The 17,984-nt window shown below is 35.0% G+C and overlaps 2 protein-coding genes and 1 long non-coding RNA gene across 3 annotated transcripts in view; 1 reads left to right on the top strand and 2 right to left on the bottom strand.

Moving 5' to 3' along the window:
* LOC107038896 overlaps positions 1–1,125 on the bottom strand; it is a gene marked incomplete at its 3' end in the record, with an annotated part of 17,046 nt that extends 15,921 nt beyond the window's left edge. The window contains 2 exon segments of the mRNA XM_015258222.1: positions 715–866; positions 942–1,125. Of these exon segments, the coding sequence (XP_015113708.1) occupies positions 715–866; positions 942–1,052 (263 nt within the window).
* Positions 1,126–1,251: 126 nt separating this feature from the next.
* On the bottom strand, positions 1,252–13,995 carry LOC107038834. The gene is made up of 7 exons (XM_015258139.2): positions 13,690–13,995; positions 12,672–12,823; positions 9,809–10,249; positions 3,720–3,840; positions 3,513–3,649; positions 3,229–3,343; positions 1,252–1,848 (listed from the first exon to the last, which is right to left on the bottom strand). The coding sequence occupies exons 1-7, from the start codon at positions 13,810–13,812 to the stop codon at positions 1,711–1,713; spliced, it is 1,227 nt and encodes a 408-aa protein (XP_015113625.1). The 5' UTR covers positions 13,813–13,995; the 3' UTR covers positions 1,252–1,710.
* Positions 13,996–14,849: 854 nt separating this feature from the next.
* On the top strand, positions 14,850–16,577 carry LOC107038959. Its single transcript, XR_001460928.1, has 3 exons — positions 14,850–15,028; positions 16,097–16,264; positions 16,355–16,577. It is a non-coding gene; the product is annotated as an uncharacterized LOC107038959 (long non-coding RNA).
* The last annotated feature ends 1,407 nt before the right edge of the window (positions 16,578–17,984 follow it).

Genomic DNA, 17,984 nt, shown 5'->3' on the forward strand with positions numbered 1-17,984 from the left:
CCTCCCCTCCCCAGAAATCAATAAATAATTATTAACAATAAAAAAACTGAACTCTTAACTCTGACGGCAGGTAAGAGTTCAGAGAACACATGTGACCCTCCCCCTCCCCAGAAATGAATAAATAATAATCAACAATAAAAAAAACTGAACTGTTAACTCTGGCGGCAGGTAAGAATTCAGAGAACACATGCAAACCCCCCCGCCCCACCCCAGAAATAAAAAAATAATGATTAAACATAAAAAAACTGAACTCTTAACTCTGACGGCAGGTAAGAGTTCAGAGAGAACATGTAACCCCCCCCAGAAACGAACACATGTAAACCCCCCCCCTGCCGTCACCATAACAAAATAAATAATGATCAACAATAAAAATACTGGACTCTTAACTCTGAAGACTATTAAGAGTTCAGAGATAACCCTAGAATCCGACATAGAATCCGACATAACCCCAACTCTGACCGAACTCTGAACTTTTTCTGAAATCATGGAAATATTCAAGAGTTCAACTCTGAAGTCAGTCCGCTAGGGAATGCACCCAATTAGTCCTTGATACCTCAAGTCATTGAAAAATAAATCATGTTGGTTTTTTATAAGAAGTTTTTACACTTTTATTCTATCTATAGATTCTATAAACATATATTCACGTTCGAAACGAACATTATGAAATCGGGTAGATTGGTAATATAAACATAACAAAATGCATTTCATTCTTACCTGTAGTTATCCAATTTTTGTAGTTGTCCTGCTGTTACACTATCGAAAAGAAATTTGCTATCTAAGCGATCACAGATTCCGTCGTTCGGAGCCCCAGGGTATGAAAAAATGATTGTATTCTCTCCTGGTGCGGAGAGTCTTCCACCGAAAGCCTCGAAAAACACGTTTTCCAGTCATGCCCAAAATTCCAATTGATAAAAATAAATTAAATGGTGAGAATTTTATACCTCAATAATCTCAGCTATTTCGCGAATGTGAACATCGGTGTATCCATACAAATTAAATTCCATCGGATAACCGTTCATGTAAAATAGCTCGTAATTGAATAGCGGCTTCATTAATTCTGGAGACAGCAATTTACAATAGCGAACGCAGTTGGAACTTCGAAATTATGATTATTTTGCTTTCGTAGTCCTATAATCACGGGTCATGCGAAAGATGAAAGCAAAGTATATGTGGATTTATAATTCAGAAATAAGATATTCAGAATTCTCAGAAGATGGCAATACATCTTGTCCTCAGGATTTTTGCTACAAGCCAGTCAATGACCTTGAATACATACAGTCCCCAATCTCCCACGAAATATTCACATATTCTATCGTGAAACTTGGATAAAAAATTATAACAACGATTTAACATACGTTCTACATATGATCAACTTCAAGGATGAAACAATGAATATTATTATAAACTAAAACTAATCAAGTAAAGATGATGGATCTTTCGCAGATTTAGACATCCACCTATTTTCTTTCCAAAAAACTCCATTAGTATTAGTTATTTCATTGAAACGTGCGGAGTAAAATCGTAGAAAAAGTTGATATTTATTCATTTAGAGAGATCGAATACGAATTATGAGTTGTGCGATTGAAATACGTATGAATGAATGAAGTTGAACAAAATAAATTAAGCAAACTTAGAATAAATTCTGTTCTCCTGGAATAGATCGAAGATAATGCCATTATGTTAATCTGTTATTCTTCTGAAAGTAGATTATCATGTTTTTCGCCTTCTTGAACGATTGAACTCTGCCAGTATTTTTGGATCATGAATGTATTTGGCCACGTCATGCTGGAGATGATCGAAGAAGAATTTTTGCAAGTTGCCTGCTGTTCTCTGGTGCTCTGGGAATATCTAAAAATGAAAAACATCGAATTGAAATGATGTTATTAGACGAATGGGAACATTGTCGAAAATACATTTCATGGTGTCGCCTCAGATTGATGTTAAATTCAACCAAGAATAGGGTAAAATGGACGGCCAGATGTTTAGAAAGATTTTTCAATAATTGTTAATGTGATTGGAGTGCTGTCAGATCCAAAATAGTTCTTCGAACTCGTATCAACAATTACTTTTTCAATCAACTTTCTTAGAATTACTCTCACATTTACTTGGTAAATTCCCCTGAAATTTGAAAACGCAAATCATTTTTTGTAGTAATTCGGACATCCCCGATCGGAGGATTAATACCGTTGTCGCGGGAGCACACTCTCGTTCCAGCTCTCGTGGTGTAAACCAAAGTTTTGTTTGCTGTGAATAAATTGTAATACGATATATAATAATTCCGAGTGTTATACCTTACAAAACCCTTCGGTCTTTACCGAATATCCCACATTTTTTTCTTCTTGATGCTTCTATTTTCTAAAATGGACTACTATTATTACAAATATTATGAGAAATGGAGAATATGTTCACTTAAATACAAATTTTTTTTATTTTTTTATTCGTGTTTCTTTCCTACTACCATTACGGTTTTATAGGCTCCCCATTCGTCTGCCTTGCCTCTCCCACTGCTCTCTTCTGATTTTTTCTGCGTTACCATGGGCCGTCTTACTCTTAACTGTACCCCATTCGGGCTAGGACTGCAAGGGAAACCATGGAAAACCCCAGTCGTACAGCCGGGCGAAAATGCAGGGATTCAACTGTGTCCACTGGTCACACTAACTCAATGGGCACAGTGGTTTTCTACATTGGTGCCTAGCGACTGTAGTCCCACGCGGTTAGGTGTGCCTAAGCGGACACACATCCACGTACTGGGCAGACTGAACTGGACTGAACGCTGCTTAACTTGGATGACCGCCGGAGCCACACACTCCCCGCGTGACCACTACAGTCACGTAAATACAAATTATACACTTACAATTTTCTCTCTATCGGACTTATTTGTTAATCTTTATTGAAAATACTCATTGAAAATGCACAGTTTTGATTCTACTTTTTTTGACTGTACAATCATAATTTCCAGGGACTCCTGCATGATGTAAAATTCCATGGAAATTGTGATATATTTTAGATCGTGAAGAAGGAAAAACAATCGACATAACGTTCAAAACATAATTCATCCAGGCCATAATCGTTCAATTGCATACAGTTTAGTGAAATAGATGTCCAAACTGGGTGCATCTAATGGTTAACATACTCGATTTTTCAATTTTCATTTTGTTCCATTTATCCATTTTACCCTGGGTTTCCCTACAAAATTTGACAAAAAAAGAATCTATTCTTTCCACTCACCTTGCCCTCCATTTCCACCCAAATCTCCTTATCACGTACTCTCGAAATGACATTGTTCTCAATCAAGTATTTCAAAATTTTTTCCTTCTCGACTTCCGTGTACCCTGGAGGGAGCCTTCAAGAAAAAAAATAACTTATAAGTTATCACCTTTCCAGAACGTTTGACGCGAAATTTCATCTTCATGTTCATCAACCGTATCTAATTTCTTGGATGGACAATTTTCTTTAACAATTCATGACATATTCACGACATTCTTACTGACAGAAAACTAATGATTTCGTACCTTCGCCAATTTTCATCGCGCTTCCGGAATTCTTCCAACATTACAGGATCATCGATGTACCGATCAACATAGAATCTCAAATTCTTCATGTAGTGGGTCAATATGGAAAGCGCTGAGCGATACGGATTCATTAGAATCTAGAATGAGGAAGAAATTGAGAAATGCAATTTACTCAAGAGGGCGAACCAAAAATTATTGAAATATTACGTGTTTTGATTCCATTTCCTGCCAAAATGTTAGATTCCTCGACCTGTCGATGCCATTATTGTCGATGATAAACTTAATCATGAGACGCTCTTCATCTTCTGACCACTGGTTCCAAGCGTTCCTTGAAAAGTAAGAAATAATAAAAACTCCAACAGGATGTAGTTTTGCCATTAATTCATAAGCATAGGCACCTGAATGACATCTTCAATCAGTTAATGTTACTATGTTCGTCATGAAACGTAAAAGTAGATTGTTGAGTTTTCAGAGTTTACACGTATGAAAAAATCGTATGGAAATTTTCTATACGGATTGCGTATAAAAATTCTATAGAATTTCCGTATATGATATTCGGATATTTCTATACGAATTATTTCTATACATAAATTTTTGTTTTCATACGAAAGATGTCTAAACGCTCCAGAAAAAAACGTAGAGAAATGTCGCAACTCCATACGAAATTTTTCTATACATGTGGCAGTGGGTCGTATAGGATCCAACCTATAGAAATCGTATAGAAATAATTTGTATAAAAAATATCCCTATAGAAATATCCGAATACCATATACGAAAATCCTATAGAAATTCTATACGGGGTATTCCATGTGAATTCACCCAGGTCAAAACCCTCACCATCGCCAATCATATTGCCGATTTTTCCTGTGGTTGTATATGGAAAAATATGACTTCTTAATTTTTTTTAGATTTTTTGAGGCATCCTGTGGACAGCCATGTTTTTTTGTAAGTTTTATCTTCAAATGCCTGTAACTTCCGTAAAAATCAACCGATTTGAGTTTTTTTTACAAAATGTGCGTCTTCGAACACACTTTCCATATAAAAATATGCCAATTTTTCTCAATTCGTCCTTCCATCGAATCCCTTAGAAAGACCTCAAAAAACTTCAAAAAACGAATCGTTTTCAAAGTTGGACCCTTTTTATATTTTTCAAAAAATTTCAGTGAATATATTGAACCAAAATAAAATTTTTCACCAAAGGCCAAAGTGGACTTCCCATTTCGTGACCGTCATTTCCAATTGGAATATATGAATCCGGGATGAAAAATTTCAAAAATTTCAAAATTCTTTTCGCATTTGAACGCAGAAGCAATACTTGAATTTACCGCCTGAAGAATCACTGCATTATATTCGAATCTGGAACAATTTGATGATTTTTTGAAAATTCGTTAACAATAAATCTTTCCGAGTGGTGTGTTCTAGTAGAGATCCCACTTTGGTCTTTGGTGAAAAATTTTATTTTGGTCCAATATATTCACTGAAATTTTTTGAAAAATATAAAAAGGGTCCAACTTTGAAAACGACGCGTTTTTTGAAGTTTTTTGAGGATTTCCTGAGGAAATCGATGGAAGAACGAAATGAAAAAAATTGGCATATTTTTATATGAAAAGTGTGTTCGAAGACGCACATTTTGCAAAAAAAAAACTTAAATCGGTTGATTTTTACGGAAATTACAGGCATTTGAAGATAAAACTTGCAAAAAAACATGGCTGCCCACAGGATGCCTCAAAAAATCTGAAAATATTTGAGAAGTCATATTTTTCCATATACAACCACAGGAAAAATCGCCAATATGATTGGCGATGGTGAGGGTTTTGACCTCGGTGAGTTCACGTGGAATACCCCATACGCAATCTGTATAGAACATTTTTATACGATTTTTTCATATGTGTACACGGATGAAAAAATTTCAGAACAAAAACCTAGGGAATTCGCTAAAAAATTTTATTGGATTTCGATTGAACTTTCGATTAATTTTTGACCGTTTCTACTAAAATGTTTAATCTAAAATAATCTATGGAAAAAATCAATAGAATTCAAATTTTCTATACATTCATTCTATACAATCTCCTCGGCTCAAATTTTCCAAGTTTTTTCATTCGATTTTCTTTATGAAAAGAACAGAAAAATAGAATTACATAAACTTTGAAAATTAGAGCGGAGGAAAATTTATAGAAAATATTTCAATAAAATAAGTTGTATAAATAAATCGACTTATATTAACATTTTGTATAGAATATTTTCTATTGAACATTTCAATAGAATCGGCCACAAGCTACTAGAAAGTTCAATAGAAACCCAATTGAATTGTCTAGCGAATCCAGTCGTTTTTTTTAATGAAATTTTTTCGTGCGTGCATGGATAGAGTATAAATATGAAAAATTCTGGAAACAAATATGAGCCAGACGATCTCAATTCTAATTAGCAGTCAACATCATGAAAATGATGTGTGTATGTAGTCATAAATGGAATTGTCAAAGACCACTTCATGGCATTGATGTTCAGGTATGACATGTGTCATTTGAAATGAGACGTCTCGAAAACCTGAAGAAGCCAAAATAATTGGTGAAACGTCGAACTTATGCCAATGTAATTAGTAATGCTATTCTGTCTCCAACATTTCTTTCACTAATGGCCAAGATGGAAATGACCATAATCGCCAATTGAGAGTGAAGTTTGTCTCAATCGCTTATTGTTCAAATTGTTCACTCGTTATTCGTTTCCTCATTGCTAGATCTTTCGATCGATGGCAACAGGAAAGCTAATACTTGCAACAACTTCAAGTAGTTAGTGTTTGATATTGAGAGTGACGACAGATTATTGAACCCTGGAAATGCGTTGACAGAATAATTTATTTGTTAAGGAGAGACTACTATGCATTTAAAAAGTCGCAGGATATCGCACTGAGATTTCTCGTATATTGAAGATCGATTATATATATCTAAAAACAAATAATTAGTACAAAAAAATTGGCCTCCAATTTTTAAGTTAAAGAAATTTTTTTTTAATTTTTGGAAAATGTGTGCAATAACAATTACGAATTAGTTTTTTTGAAATGCAACTCCTGCACAGCTAATTTTATTATTTTTGCTTCCGAATGGAAGCATTGCAATCGTTCGATTTGTACATTTTCTAATTTTACTTGGAAATGATACAGAATGGTCTGAAACGTAAAAATACGAAGTTTGGGGACCATGTCTATGCGTAACACTGTCCAGTCGGTGGTCATTTTTTCGCAAATTTGATAATTAAACGGGAAAAATCATTCCAAAAAGTTTTTAATGTTTTCAGTTAATTGGTATAACTTGAGACTAACTCCATGCCAAATTTCTGCTTGATCCTTCCATTAGTTTTTGAGCAATAGCCATTCGTTTTTTAACCTTTTCTCGCAAATATCTCGGAAAATACCCAACCGATTTCAATAATTTTTTTTTCAAAATATTCGGCATGATGTCCTCTATCTAAATCAATCAAAATATATATACCCGTTCATACAAAGTTTTTGAGGTATTTGGATTTTTCTGTTTTTAACTTGAAATCCTTGTTCGCGCCCTAACATGAGTTACAATTTAGACATTGACTTGAAATTTGGCATGAAGCTGTCTCTGATCATTGCAAGGACCGGTATGGAAGATGGGCTCAATCGGTCAATTAGTTTCGGAGATATTCAACTTTGTATGTAAACTTAATGTCTTGAATATCTCAATAACGAGTCAACCGATCTCAATGATTTTTTTCAAAATATTCGGCTTGATGTCCTCTATCTCAATCAATCAAAATATATATACCCGTTCATACAAAGTTTTTGAGATAGTTAGATTTTTATGTGTTTGACTTGAAATCCTTGTTCGCGCACTAACTTGAGTAAAAATTGAGATATCGACTTGAAATTTGGCATGAAGCTCCCGCTTTACATTGCAACAGTTTATATTGAAGATGGACTCGAGCGGATTATTTGCTTCGAAGATATTCAACGTTGTATGTGAACTTCATTTCTTCAATATCTCAATAACGAGTAGCCCAATCTCACATTCGTACTATTTCCTTTTATTCAAGTTCAACTTAGATTAGAGCTAACTTCATTCATGCTTATTCTAAAATATTATGGATTAAATTTTCTTTTGCTTCCGAATGGAAGCTTTGTAATCGTCCGATTTTCCCATTCTCTAATTTTCATTGGAAATGATGTAGAATGGTCTGAAACGTAAAAATACAAAGTTTGGCGACCATGTCTGTATGTGAATATGTCCACTGCCACCTTCCCGATGTTCAATTTTTACAAAATTGAGTAATTAAGTGGCTAAAATAATTTTTAAAAAAATTGAAATTTTGTCAGATTATAGGTCTTAATGAGGACTAACTCTGTGCACAATTTCAGCCTGGTCGGTCAAGTAGTTTTTTAGATAAAGCGATTCGTTTTTAAATCGTTTTTCACTAATATTTTTAAAATTATTGGACGGATTTAGATTTATTTTTTTCAAAATATTCGTCTCGATGTCCTCTACCTAGATCAACAAAAACATATATACCCGTCCATACAAAGTTTTTGAGATATTGCCCTTTTTCTGTTTTTTTATTAAAATCCTTGTACGCACGCTAACATGTGCAAAAATCGAGATATCCACTTGTTTTTTTCAAAACACTTGTCTCGATGTCTTCTATCTAGGTCAATCAAAATATATGTATCCGTTTATACAAAATTTTGGAGATTCATTTCAATTAATCAACTCCCTATAAGCGATTTTTCGAAAAAAGGTAACTGCTATGGATCCATTAGGAAGCTTACTACCAATGGAATTGGTAGAAATAAAAAATTAAAATACAAATAACACATAAAGCAACAGTCACATGCCTTCTGCAATATAGGAGCGGTCAACTGCTTGTTTAATAAAAAATTGCACCATTCATGTAAACTAGTCAGAAAAATATTTCTGAAAGAATCGTGAATGTATTTTTTAAATATTTTAAGAATTATTTTTCTGCCTATTTTACATGAATGGCGCAATTTTTTTCTGAAAATGTTCAGTTTTTTTCCTACTTTGTTTGATTGTACAACCATAATTTGTAGGGACTCCAACGTCATGTAAAATTCAATTGAAATTGTGATATATTTTACATTATGAAGATGGAAAAACAATCGAGATAACGTTCAAAATTAGCTGTGCAGGAGTCAAATTTCAAAAAACTAATTCGTAATTGTTATTGTACACACTTTTTCAGTAATTTTGAAAAAAAAGAAAACCTTTAAGCGTCTGCGGGGGAAACGAACAATAAACAATAAATTTTTTTGCACTAATTATCCGTTTTTAGACACATATAATCGATCTTCAATGTATGAGAAATCTCACTGCAAAAGCCCACGACTTTTAAAACCCATAGTAGTCTCCTCTTAAAGAACTGATCTATCAAGGTCTATTTAGCCTCATTGGTTACATTGATGTTCAGGTATGACATGTGTCATTTGGGATTCGTGTTGGTAAAAGTAGGAGATTCTCAATTGAAACGCGACTGTTCTCCAGGACCTGAAGTAGGTAAAATAATTAGCGAAACATCACATTCATGAAAAATTGACTGGTATTGGTTTTCCTTTTCTAACATTCCTTGACCTTTTTACCGAAATTAACCAACATATTGTCGAATCCATGGATTCAATAGTTGTACTGTTATTTCATTTTTAAAATTTTCATTGTGATTTGCACCCCTTTGGCTCTACGCCGACGATACTTAATGTCAACTATATAGAGAAATGTGATACATGTGTGTTATCTGAAACTGTTTGACCTTATAAATGTTCTAGGTTATTGGGTTTCTAATAAACAACTATTAATAATAACATGAACATGGCTACAATGGCACAATCGATCATTGTTTAAAGTATTCGCTCCTCATTAAGCATTATTAAGAGAATGCTCTTATTAATGCTAACAGAAGAAGAAATATTTGCAATAACTTCCAAAAGTTACTGTTTAATATTAAGAGTGAAGAGAAATTATTGAATCATTAAACTATGGATAAAGAAAAAGTGTAAAGATTCCTGGAAACGTAGATCATTTTAATTCCAATTTAAAATCGACCTGATAAAAATGATGATTCATTGTTAATGATTTGAGTTGGGAAAAACATTTTTTTTGCATTGAGGCTCATATGACACGTGGTATTTATGATAATTTAATTAATGTAGCTCTTCTCTCCTAATATGCTTTGACTTTTCACTAAAACCAACCAACATGGAAATACAATCAGGAGGAGGAAATCACGATCATTTTTCAAATTGTTCACTTTTTCACAATACTCACAGTCGTCTCTTCTTGGCTGTCAGCCCACTCTCCTCACTGGAACTATCAGAATAATCTTGACCATCAGCTCTCTTTCTCTTCAATGCTCCTATCTGCTGTTGTTCCAAACTCTTGTCTCCTAAAGTAGAGGAATGCGCTCTCATCTTCTCCTTGCTAATGCTGCTCCTCTTCTTCTTCACCATTCTGTTATTATTGAATTCAGATGATTCGGAGTCAGCAGCGGCACTACACGAGCTCACGTTATCGTTCTCCGACATCTGCTGTATGGATTGCGCTCTGTTCCTCTCATGCATATCCGCGTAAGATGATACTGAGACTATCTTCCATGGTTTCAATAAGCTTGGGTATGGATTCGTGGTGGTGGAAGCGTTAGCAGGATGATCGGACATTGAAGTTTCATGGTCCGAGGGCTCGATGAACTCCTCTTTAATCAGAGGAATCCTAAACATGTTCCATTGTAAAGATATTGATGAATTTCAAAAACATTAAAAAATTGATAGAACATCCTCAGGGTTTTGTCAGGAAACGATCAACAATTCTTTCATTGGGGGAGATACATCCGCCGAGTCAGAACTGTACACGGCACAGATGTGTACACGGAGCGTTACTGTGCACAGCAGAACTGTCCACAAATGAAATAGTGCACGGGCGAAACTGTCCACGAGGACGAAGTGTCCACAACGCGCCAAGCCGATAAACCAGCATCGGTATTGTAGGAATCGAATACATTTATTACCTATAGAATAAAATTGTCAGTAACAATTTCCGTTACCTGATGGCGCTATAAGACTGGAAAGATTATTTTCGTGAAATAGCCAGGGCTGTACTACCTGAACTCTTAGGTAAAAACTGAGTCGTGGACCCTAATAGGAGCTAACTGCATAATTGTTTGCCTCATTAACTCAAATGACAGGCCTAGAGTAATTACTATTATCATTTCATACATGAATGAGAACCGCAAATTAATTTGTTGATCAAATAATCATTAATCAGGATGGCCAATTATCTGATTGTCGGATCAATCCTCAACCATCACAAAAAAATGATCGATTCTTCAATCCATAAATAATTAATAACGTAGACTTCCTAATTACTTTGATAATTGTTCATTCAATTACAAAGTTATTAAATATCAAATTAATTGGTTATTTCAACAATTAATTATTTATTATTATGATTAGTAAACTGATTAATGGATCTGTTTGATTTTTTTATCAATTATTTAAAGAGGAATTAATTGAATCTGGGAATTTCTGATTAACCCTGATGATGATGAATTTCGGATTAGAAAAAAATCAATTATTTAGTCAATGAATCATTTCTATGGAGAGATTTTCAATTATTTACCCAACCATCAATTGAAGACCATAATTATGCAATATTCCGATCAATTGTCAATTATTCCAAGACCACTTTCGATGCTTCAAACAATTCGTGATCGAAACGAAATAAACTATCATTAAAGAATTGACGCCAGGAATTTTTTGATTATTTCATTATTGGATAATTATCGCTGCATATTACAAAGTTATCCAATAATTCAAACCGTGCAAACTTTATCAATTTTAAGACTTCATCGTGGGAAAACCCCTGGACCGATTCATTTCAGTGATATTCTGATATCGTTAATCACAATTACATAATTCATTCGTGAAAAATCCTTGTCTGAGAAATTTTCATTTTTTTCTCCAGGACACTTTGGAAAAACCACTGGAGGGATTCACTTCAAAATGAAATCAGGTCTAAATTACATGAAGACCTTCCGATTGTGTTATCGATCATCTTGATCGCACAATTCATTCGGAAGAAATTGTCACCCCCACACAATAGGTATTTCGTTCAGATGGGTTTAAAAAAGTTTTAAACACCCTAAAACATGGAGAAATGGTAGTAAAATCTAATGATTCATTTTCGAGGTGATTACAGTAACTACTCGGTAGATTGGGAAGTTGTAAATGGTTAATTTTAATGGGCGATTAACTGGATAATTAAATAATCAATGGTTGAAATTATCCATTAATCAGTTTACTAATCATAATAATAAATAATTAATTGTTGAAATAACCAATTAATTTGATATTTAATAACTTTGTAATTGAATGAACAATTATCAGCGTAATTAGGAAGTGTACGTTATTAATTATTTATGGATTGAAGAATCGATCAGTTTTTTGTGATGGTTGAGAATTGATCCGACAATCAGATAATTGGCTATCCTGATTAATGATTATTTGATCAACAAATTAATTTGCGGTTCTCATTCATGTATGAAATGATAATAATAATTACTGTAGGCCTGTCATTTGAGTTAATGAGGCAAACAATTATTCAGTTAGCTCCTATTAGGGTCCACGACTCAGTTTTTACCTAAGAGTTCAGGTAGTACAGCCCTGGATATTTCACGAAAATAATCTTTTCAGTCTTATAGCGCCATCAGGTAACGTAAATTGTTACTGACAATTTTATTCTATAGGTAATAAATGTATTCGATTCCTACAATACCGATGCTTGTTTATCGGCTTGGCGCGTTGTGGACACTTCGTCCTCGTGGACAGTTTCGCCCGTGCACTATTTCATTTGTGGACAGTTCTGCTGTGCAGAGTAGCGCTCCGTGTACAGATCGGTGTCGTGTACAGTTCTGACTCGGCGGATGTATCTCCCCCCTTTCATTTTTTACCCATTATCATCGAAAAAAAATCCGATTGGAAGACAAATTGATTAGTTTTATTTCCCAAGTTTCTTTTTTGTTTCCGAATGGAAGTAAAACTTAGTTACCTGTACCAGGGTTACCAGATTTTGGCTATTTATAGCCAAAATCTGTACAGTTTTAAATGGAGTGACGTCACGATCTGGTAACACTGACCTGTACTGCTCCAGATCCTGAAATCTCCTAGCCACAATACTGTCATGCAGGCATTGAATATGATATCGACAATAATCCATTGTAACCGGACGACCAGGCTCTGAGAAGATTATTGTGTTTTCATCCGGTGTCGATAATTTTCCACCGAATGCCTGGTGAAAAATATTCATAGCCGTAAAATGAAATCGATATGTCTCTTCAATAAGGAACTTGCGAGTTTTGAAAATTTTTTAAATGATTAATTTTTCATATGCGAGGGAAATTGTGTTGGGGAGGCGAGGGAAGATGGACACTTCTGACGTTTTTTGCAATTTGAGCTCAATGTAGGTTTGTCAAAAAGAATTGTATTTTTCATGCAAAAAAATTATCCCATTTCGTTAACAATTCTATGAGTAATTAGTATTTCTCAGAAAGTTGAAAGTGTTTTCGCCCCGCTCTCCCCTAATTTTTTAGACTGATGGGGTAACAATCAAAATCAATATTTCCAGTAATTAAGAACAATGAGTTGCTGTAGCCTTGACAGAATAAAACAAATTTTTTTTGAGCATTTTAGAGATTTATTTTCAAAAGGTCATCTACTCGAAGACTCAAAAATAAAAATAGAGGATAATGTGAAAAAATATGATGAATTCAATGATCAAATAAAAAACTGGGATACTCAGGCAAATAATGCAGATATTAAAAATTTTAAACTCCGCATAACCTCCCGCTAACGCCGACATTCGGTGCATATTGTTTATTTTATTTTTAATTAATTAATTGATCACTTTAAGTTATTAATTAATGCAAGTTTTTTCAATGCCCGTGTTTGGATAAATATACTTAAATCGTTAATATCACTAGACCAAATGGTGCAGTTAATATGAGTGAGGGCTCGTTTTGGAGTTTAAACAATGACTTTCAGAAAGATAAAAAGGTTGTTGAATTTTACTCTACCGATTTTGAGTTATTGATGATTAAGAACGGCGTATTTTATTCTCACACTCTCATGTTTGTGTTTTTAATGTCATGTACTCACTTCTATAATCCTAGCAATCTCATTAACCTCATGGTTATTGTAGCCGTCCAAATAGAACTTCATCGGGCGTTTGTTTATTGTGAACAGAGATGGATTAAAAAACGTAGCTCCATAGGAATTCATTCTGTTCTAACAACAAACTCTCTTTGTTATCTAACCTTGAAAAACGTCGTGGCTCTCATTGTGATTGCACGTATGTAATTTAATTCATTAGTTTTTTTGCTCTCGATCGTATGAGAGTTTTCTCGAAGAGCTACCGGCTGAACTGACAACAAATGACGCACACAGTCACAGATGGATCACCAATGCGTGGAGCATAGAGATGCAAATGCGTCACATGACCCGTCATATGACGGTCATGCGACCGTCATTGACGGGCCCGAGGCGAAGCCGAGGGCTGCCAACTTCACACTCATGAAAATTCCCGACTCACATGTGTCGAACAATAGTTTTTGACAGTGATGTTACGTTCAGCGAGTGGCGAACTGTGCCTCTCTTCGTTTACTAGTAAACGAAAAGACTTTTCGTTTACGATTTTGTACTTTTCGACACGAGGTGAATGTAGCAGCAGTGTCAAAAAAAACATTTATGACGCGCCGTGCAATGAGTCGAGTTTATCGCACGCTGCGCTTCGCGCAGCTTGCTCGACTTCTGCACGACTTGACATAAAATATTATAGAGCACTCGGTAATAAATTTCGTTTTCAACGAATGTGTGTATAGACCTCGCCTTCGGCTCGGCCTGTAAACTACACATTCGTTGAAAACGAACTTTGTGCCCTTGTACTCTAATGTACTATTTTTCACGAGTTACGAACTAGTATATTTCGTAACGAGTGCAAAAAAGTGTTTTTTGGCGAGTGGGAGGTTTATATCACGAGCCGAAGGCGAGTGATATAATCCCACGAGCTAAAAAACATTTTTTCACGAGTTACGAACAATATTTTTCATCACAATGTGGCGGAAATTGGACTTTTAGGCACGCGGAGCGTGCCGAAAAGTTCACTTTTTGTCACAGCGCGATGAAAACTATTGTTCGACACATGTGAGACGGGAATTTTCAGCTCATGTGATTGGCAGTCCTCGGCTTCGCCTCGTGCCGCCAACTTCACACTCGTGAAAATTCCGTCTCACTCGTATCGAAATATACTATTTCACGAAATCAGTGATCGTGCCATCAATCTAGAAATATTATTTCAGGACGGCGCTTAAATAAAAACGGTGATGTGGTGGTTTGGTGGAACCCAGATGCCATTGATAAATATCAAGAGAGAGCACAATGTTTCATCAATCAGTTCAATAATTATGCAATATATGATGATGGAAAGGAAGTCATTCATGTAAGTTTCACGATATATTTCTTTGTCTATTCATCACCGGGATTTTACCGACAATATGTCAACGCAGTTGTGAAGATGTAAGACGAAATTAATGAAATTGAAAAATGCTGCTGATTCTGTATCAATCTGGATAATACAAGTTTTCAGGACAAAATGTCAAGAGATATCTTCTGCTGCTGATGTGGATCCCTACGAAGATCTCTCTTTGAACATTTCCCCTGAGATATGGGATATCATTTCTGTCGTGAATTGGTAAACCAGGATAACTGCTTTTCGCTACGGGTCAGTTATTGATAAATATCTTGCAAATGGACATAGATAGAGAAATTTTTATGAGAAGCTTGTTTGAAACGCAACTAAAATTCCAGAACATTCTGGTCGACCATCGGCCTACTTCGAAAATCTCCGGGACCCTTCGGGTCATCAGTCATAAGTCACCGAAACACGCGCGAATCAGTTTAGGCTTAGCCTCTCACCGTACAAGTCTATCTCGGGCAAATCACCTGTACAAGTTTTATATCGCACCTCACCGAGTACAGTAGCTCTTTGAACCTCATCTAGCTCACTAGTAATCAAGTACATCACCGGTCTTTGTAAGATCACCGTTTTGTTCAGTACATCACCTCTGTTGATTAAATTCAGTTTACATTCAGTGACTCAACGAATTAACAGTGAAAGACAATTATCAGTATAATTAGACATTCAAGAATTGAATTACCAAAGAATGTAAATAGTTTTGACAAAGTGGTTCGATCCCACAAAATAAAGTGTGATATTTTAAATCCGGCTCATCAGTAATTTTCCCAACATCTCCCTCCACATTTTCATCCCACATCCACCCTAAAGCTAGTCATTCACCAAACAATGCTTTTTTGTAGCTGATATTTCGCTCTATAGAAACGATTTAGATGAAAATTTCGCCATCTTTCTTCATTTCCGAGATATTCATCGATAATTGGTCCTAAGCAAAATGCACTTATCCTGGTTTACCAATTCACGATAGATTTGTTATCAGGATAATATAATATATTGTCTTTCTCCTCGATAAATCGCAAAATATTGTTTCAGTTTAATGGAACTTTGACGATGGGAGAGAATTTATCGGATTCTGAAGGGCTGATAATTGCTTGGAATGCCTACCAGACAGACCGTAAGAAAAAGGGAACTAGTAGTGCGAGGATTCCCGGTTTGGAGAAATTTACTGATGATCAACTATTTTTCCTTGCATATGGAAATGTAAGTTGTATAGAACTTGATATTATGCATCAATCATTCATTTCGATTGACCATGAGCTGTTTTAATGTTGTCAATTTGTTTACTTTTAGACATGGTATATAAATCAGAGCCCCGCGTACCTCAAGAAAAATGGTAACACCGATGAACACAATCCAAACAAGCAGAGAGTTAATGGTCCTCTATCCAATAATGAAGCTTTCGCTGCCGCTTTTAATTGTCCAGCAAATTCGCCTATGAATCCCATGAATAAGTGCAGCATTTGGAAATGAACTAAATTTCAATTGTAAACGATGAAAAAGTAATTGTTCTGAATTCTTGGAGAAATAAAATATTGCAATTAAAATGAATATTGTAATTCGTATAATCCAGGGACTTGATTTTTTTTACATTTGATATTATGTTGTATAGTTGGTGAAATGTATTATATTCCAATCTTACTCTCCAAATTTTGGACCTGCCATACCGGAGTTTTATTTGCTTCTAAAATAAACGTGTTGACCAATAAATTGTCCTGTGCAAGGTTCTGGGTGGCTTAACTCGCAGCAAAAATTTTGATGTTCGAATCTACGAATTAAAATCTTCGAAATTTCAATTATTCCCAAAATTTCTCCATTTATTTTCAATTGGATTTCACATGCTAAATAAGTGCTGGAAAAAAATCATACCTATTTTTTTATGTGAAGAATTCTGAATTTTTCTAACAAAAATACTCATTAATTAATACACAACCTTATAGATAAAAATCGAGTTTAAAGGTCTAAGAATAATTTTAGACCTCAGAGAGCCCCAAAATGATCAGATATTTCAAAACAAATAGAGTTTTGCATTGCGTTTTCCCGGATTTTCAGAAAGACCATAAATTCCCTCAGGAATTGAATACAAACGGCTTTAGAATTCACAAGAAAGCGATATCATCATGAATTAATGGAATGAAGTGAAAATTTGAATATTTTATCATTTGACAGTAGATGTGATTTCCCACTTTGTGTAGTTTGAATTACAAAGTATGACCTCTCAGTGACTTGTGACCATTATTCGGTGGCAATGTTTGAGAAATCATCAGTTACAGTGGAGCTGGCTTGCCAGTAAGTTATATATTTTAGGGACATTAAACCGACTGTAATGGTTAGGTGGGTGAGGTGTTGCTCCGGCAATCTAAGCAGCGTTGAGCTGGGTTAGTACTTGGATGGGTGATCGCTTAGTAGGTACGGTGTAGCGGCCTAGTGTCTCCAACTAGTCAGTGTAACAGATGGATATATTAGGGCACTGCACAATCGGCCGGCTGTGCGAATGGGGTTTTACATGGTTTCCCGTGCAGTCTCAGCTCGAATAATTTCTGAATAAACACACGTAATACACTGGAACGGATAGGGGTCAAACCATTACCGATCACAAATTTTCTGTATTACCGACCCAGATTCCCTACATTACCTACAGAAGTCGGCCAAATGCCATTCGGCATAAAATTTTTTAAACAGTTCTGGTGGGAAGCTTGGAAATTCATCCTCAGTTATTCCAGTCCAATCTATCATGGATTCCAATTTTTTTCATATCGACAGAAGTAACTTGATAGTATCAAGTATATTCACAGATAACTAATATTGATAAATTATGGGTAAAGAAATCTACATAGATTTGAAATGGAAATTCTCTAATGGAGAACCCATCGTCATGTATAAATGACGCATTCTTTCAAACAATAAAAAAGATATCAGTGTT

The sequence above is a fragment of the Diachasma alloeum genome, unplaced genomic scaffold, assembly GCF_001412515.2.
Source record: "Diachasma alloeum isolate Michigan unplaced genomic scaffold, Dall2.0 Dall_scaffold_00178, whole genome shotgun sequence".
NCBI classification, from domain to species: Eukaryota; Metazoa; Arthropoda; class Insecta; order Hymenoptera; family Braconidae; genus Diachasma; species Diachasma alloeum.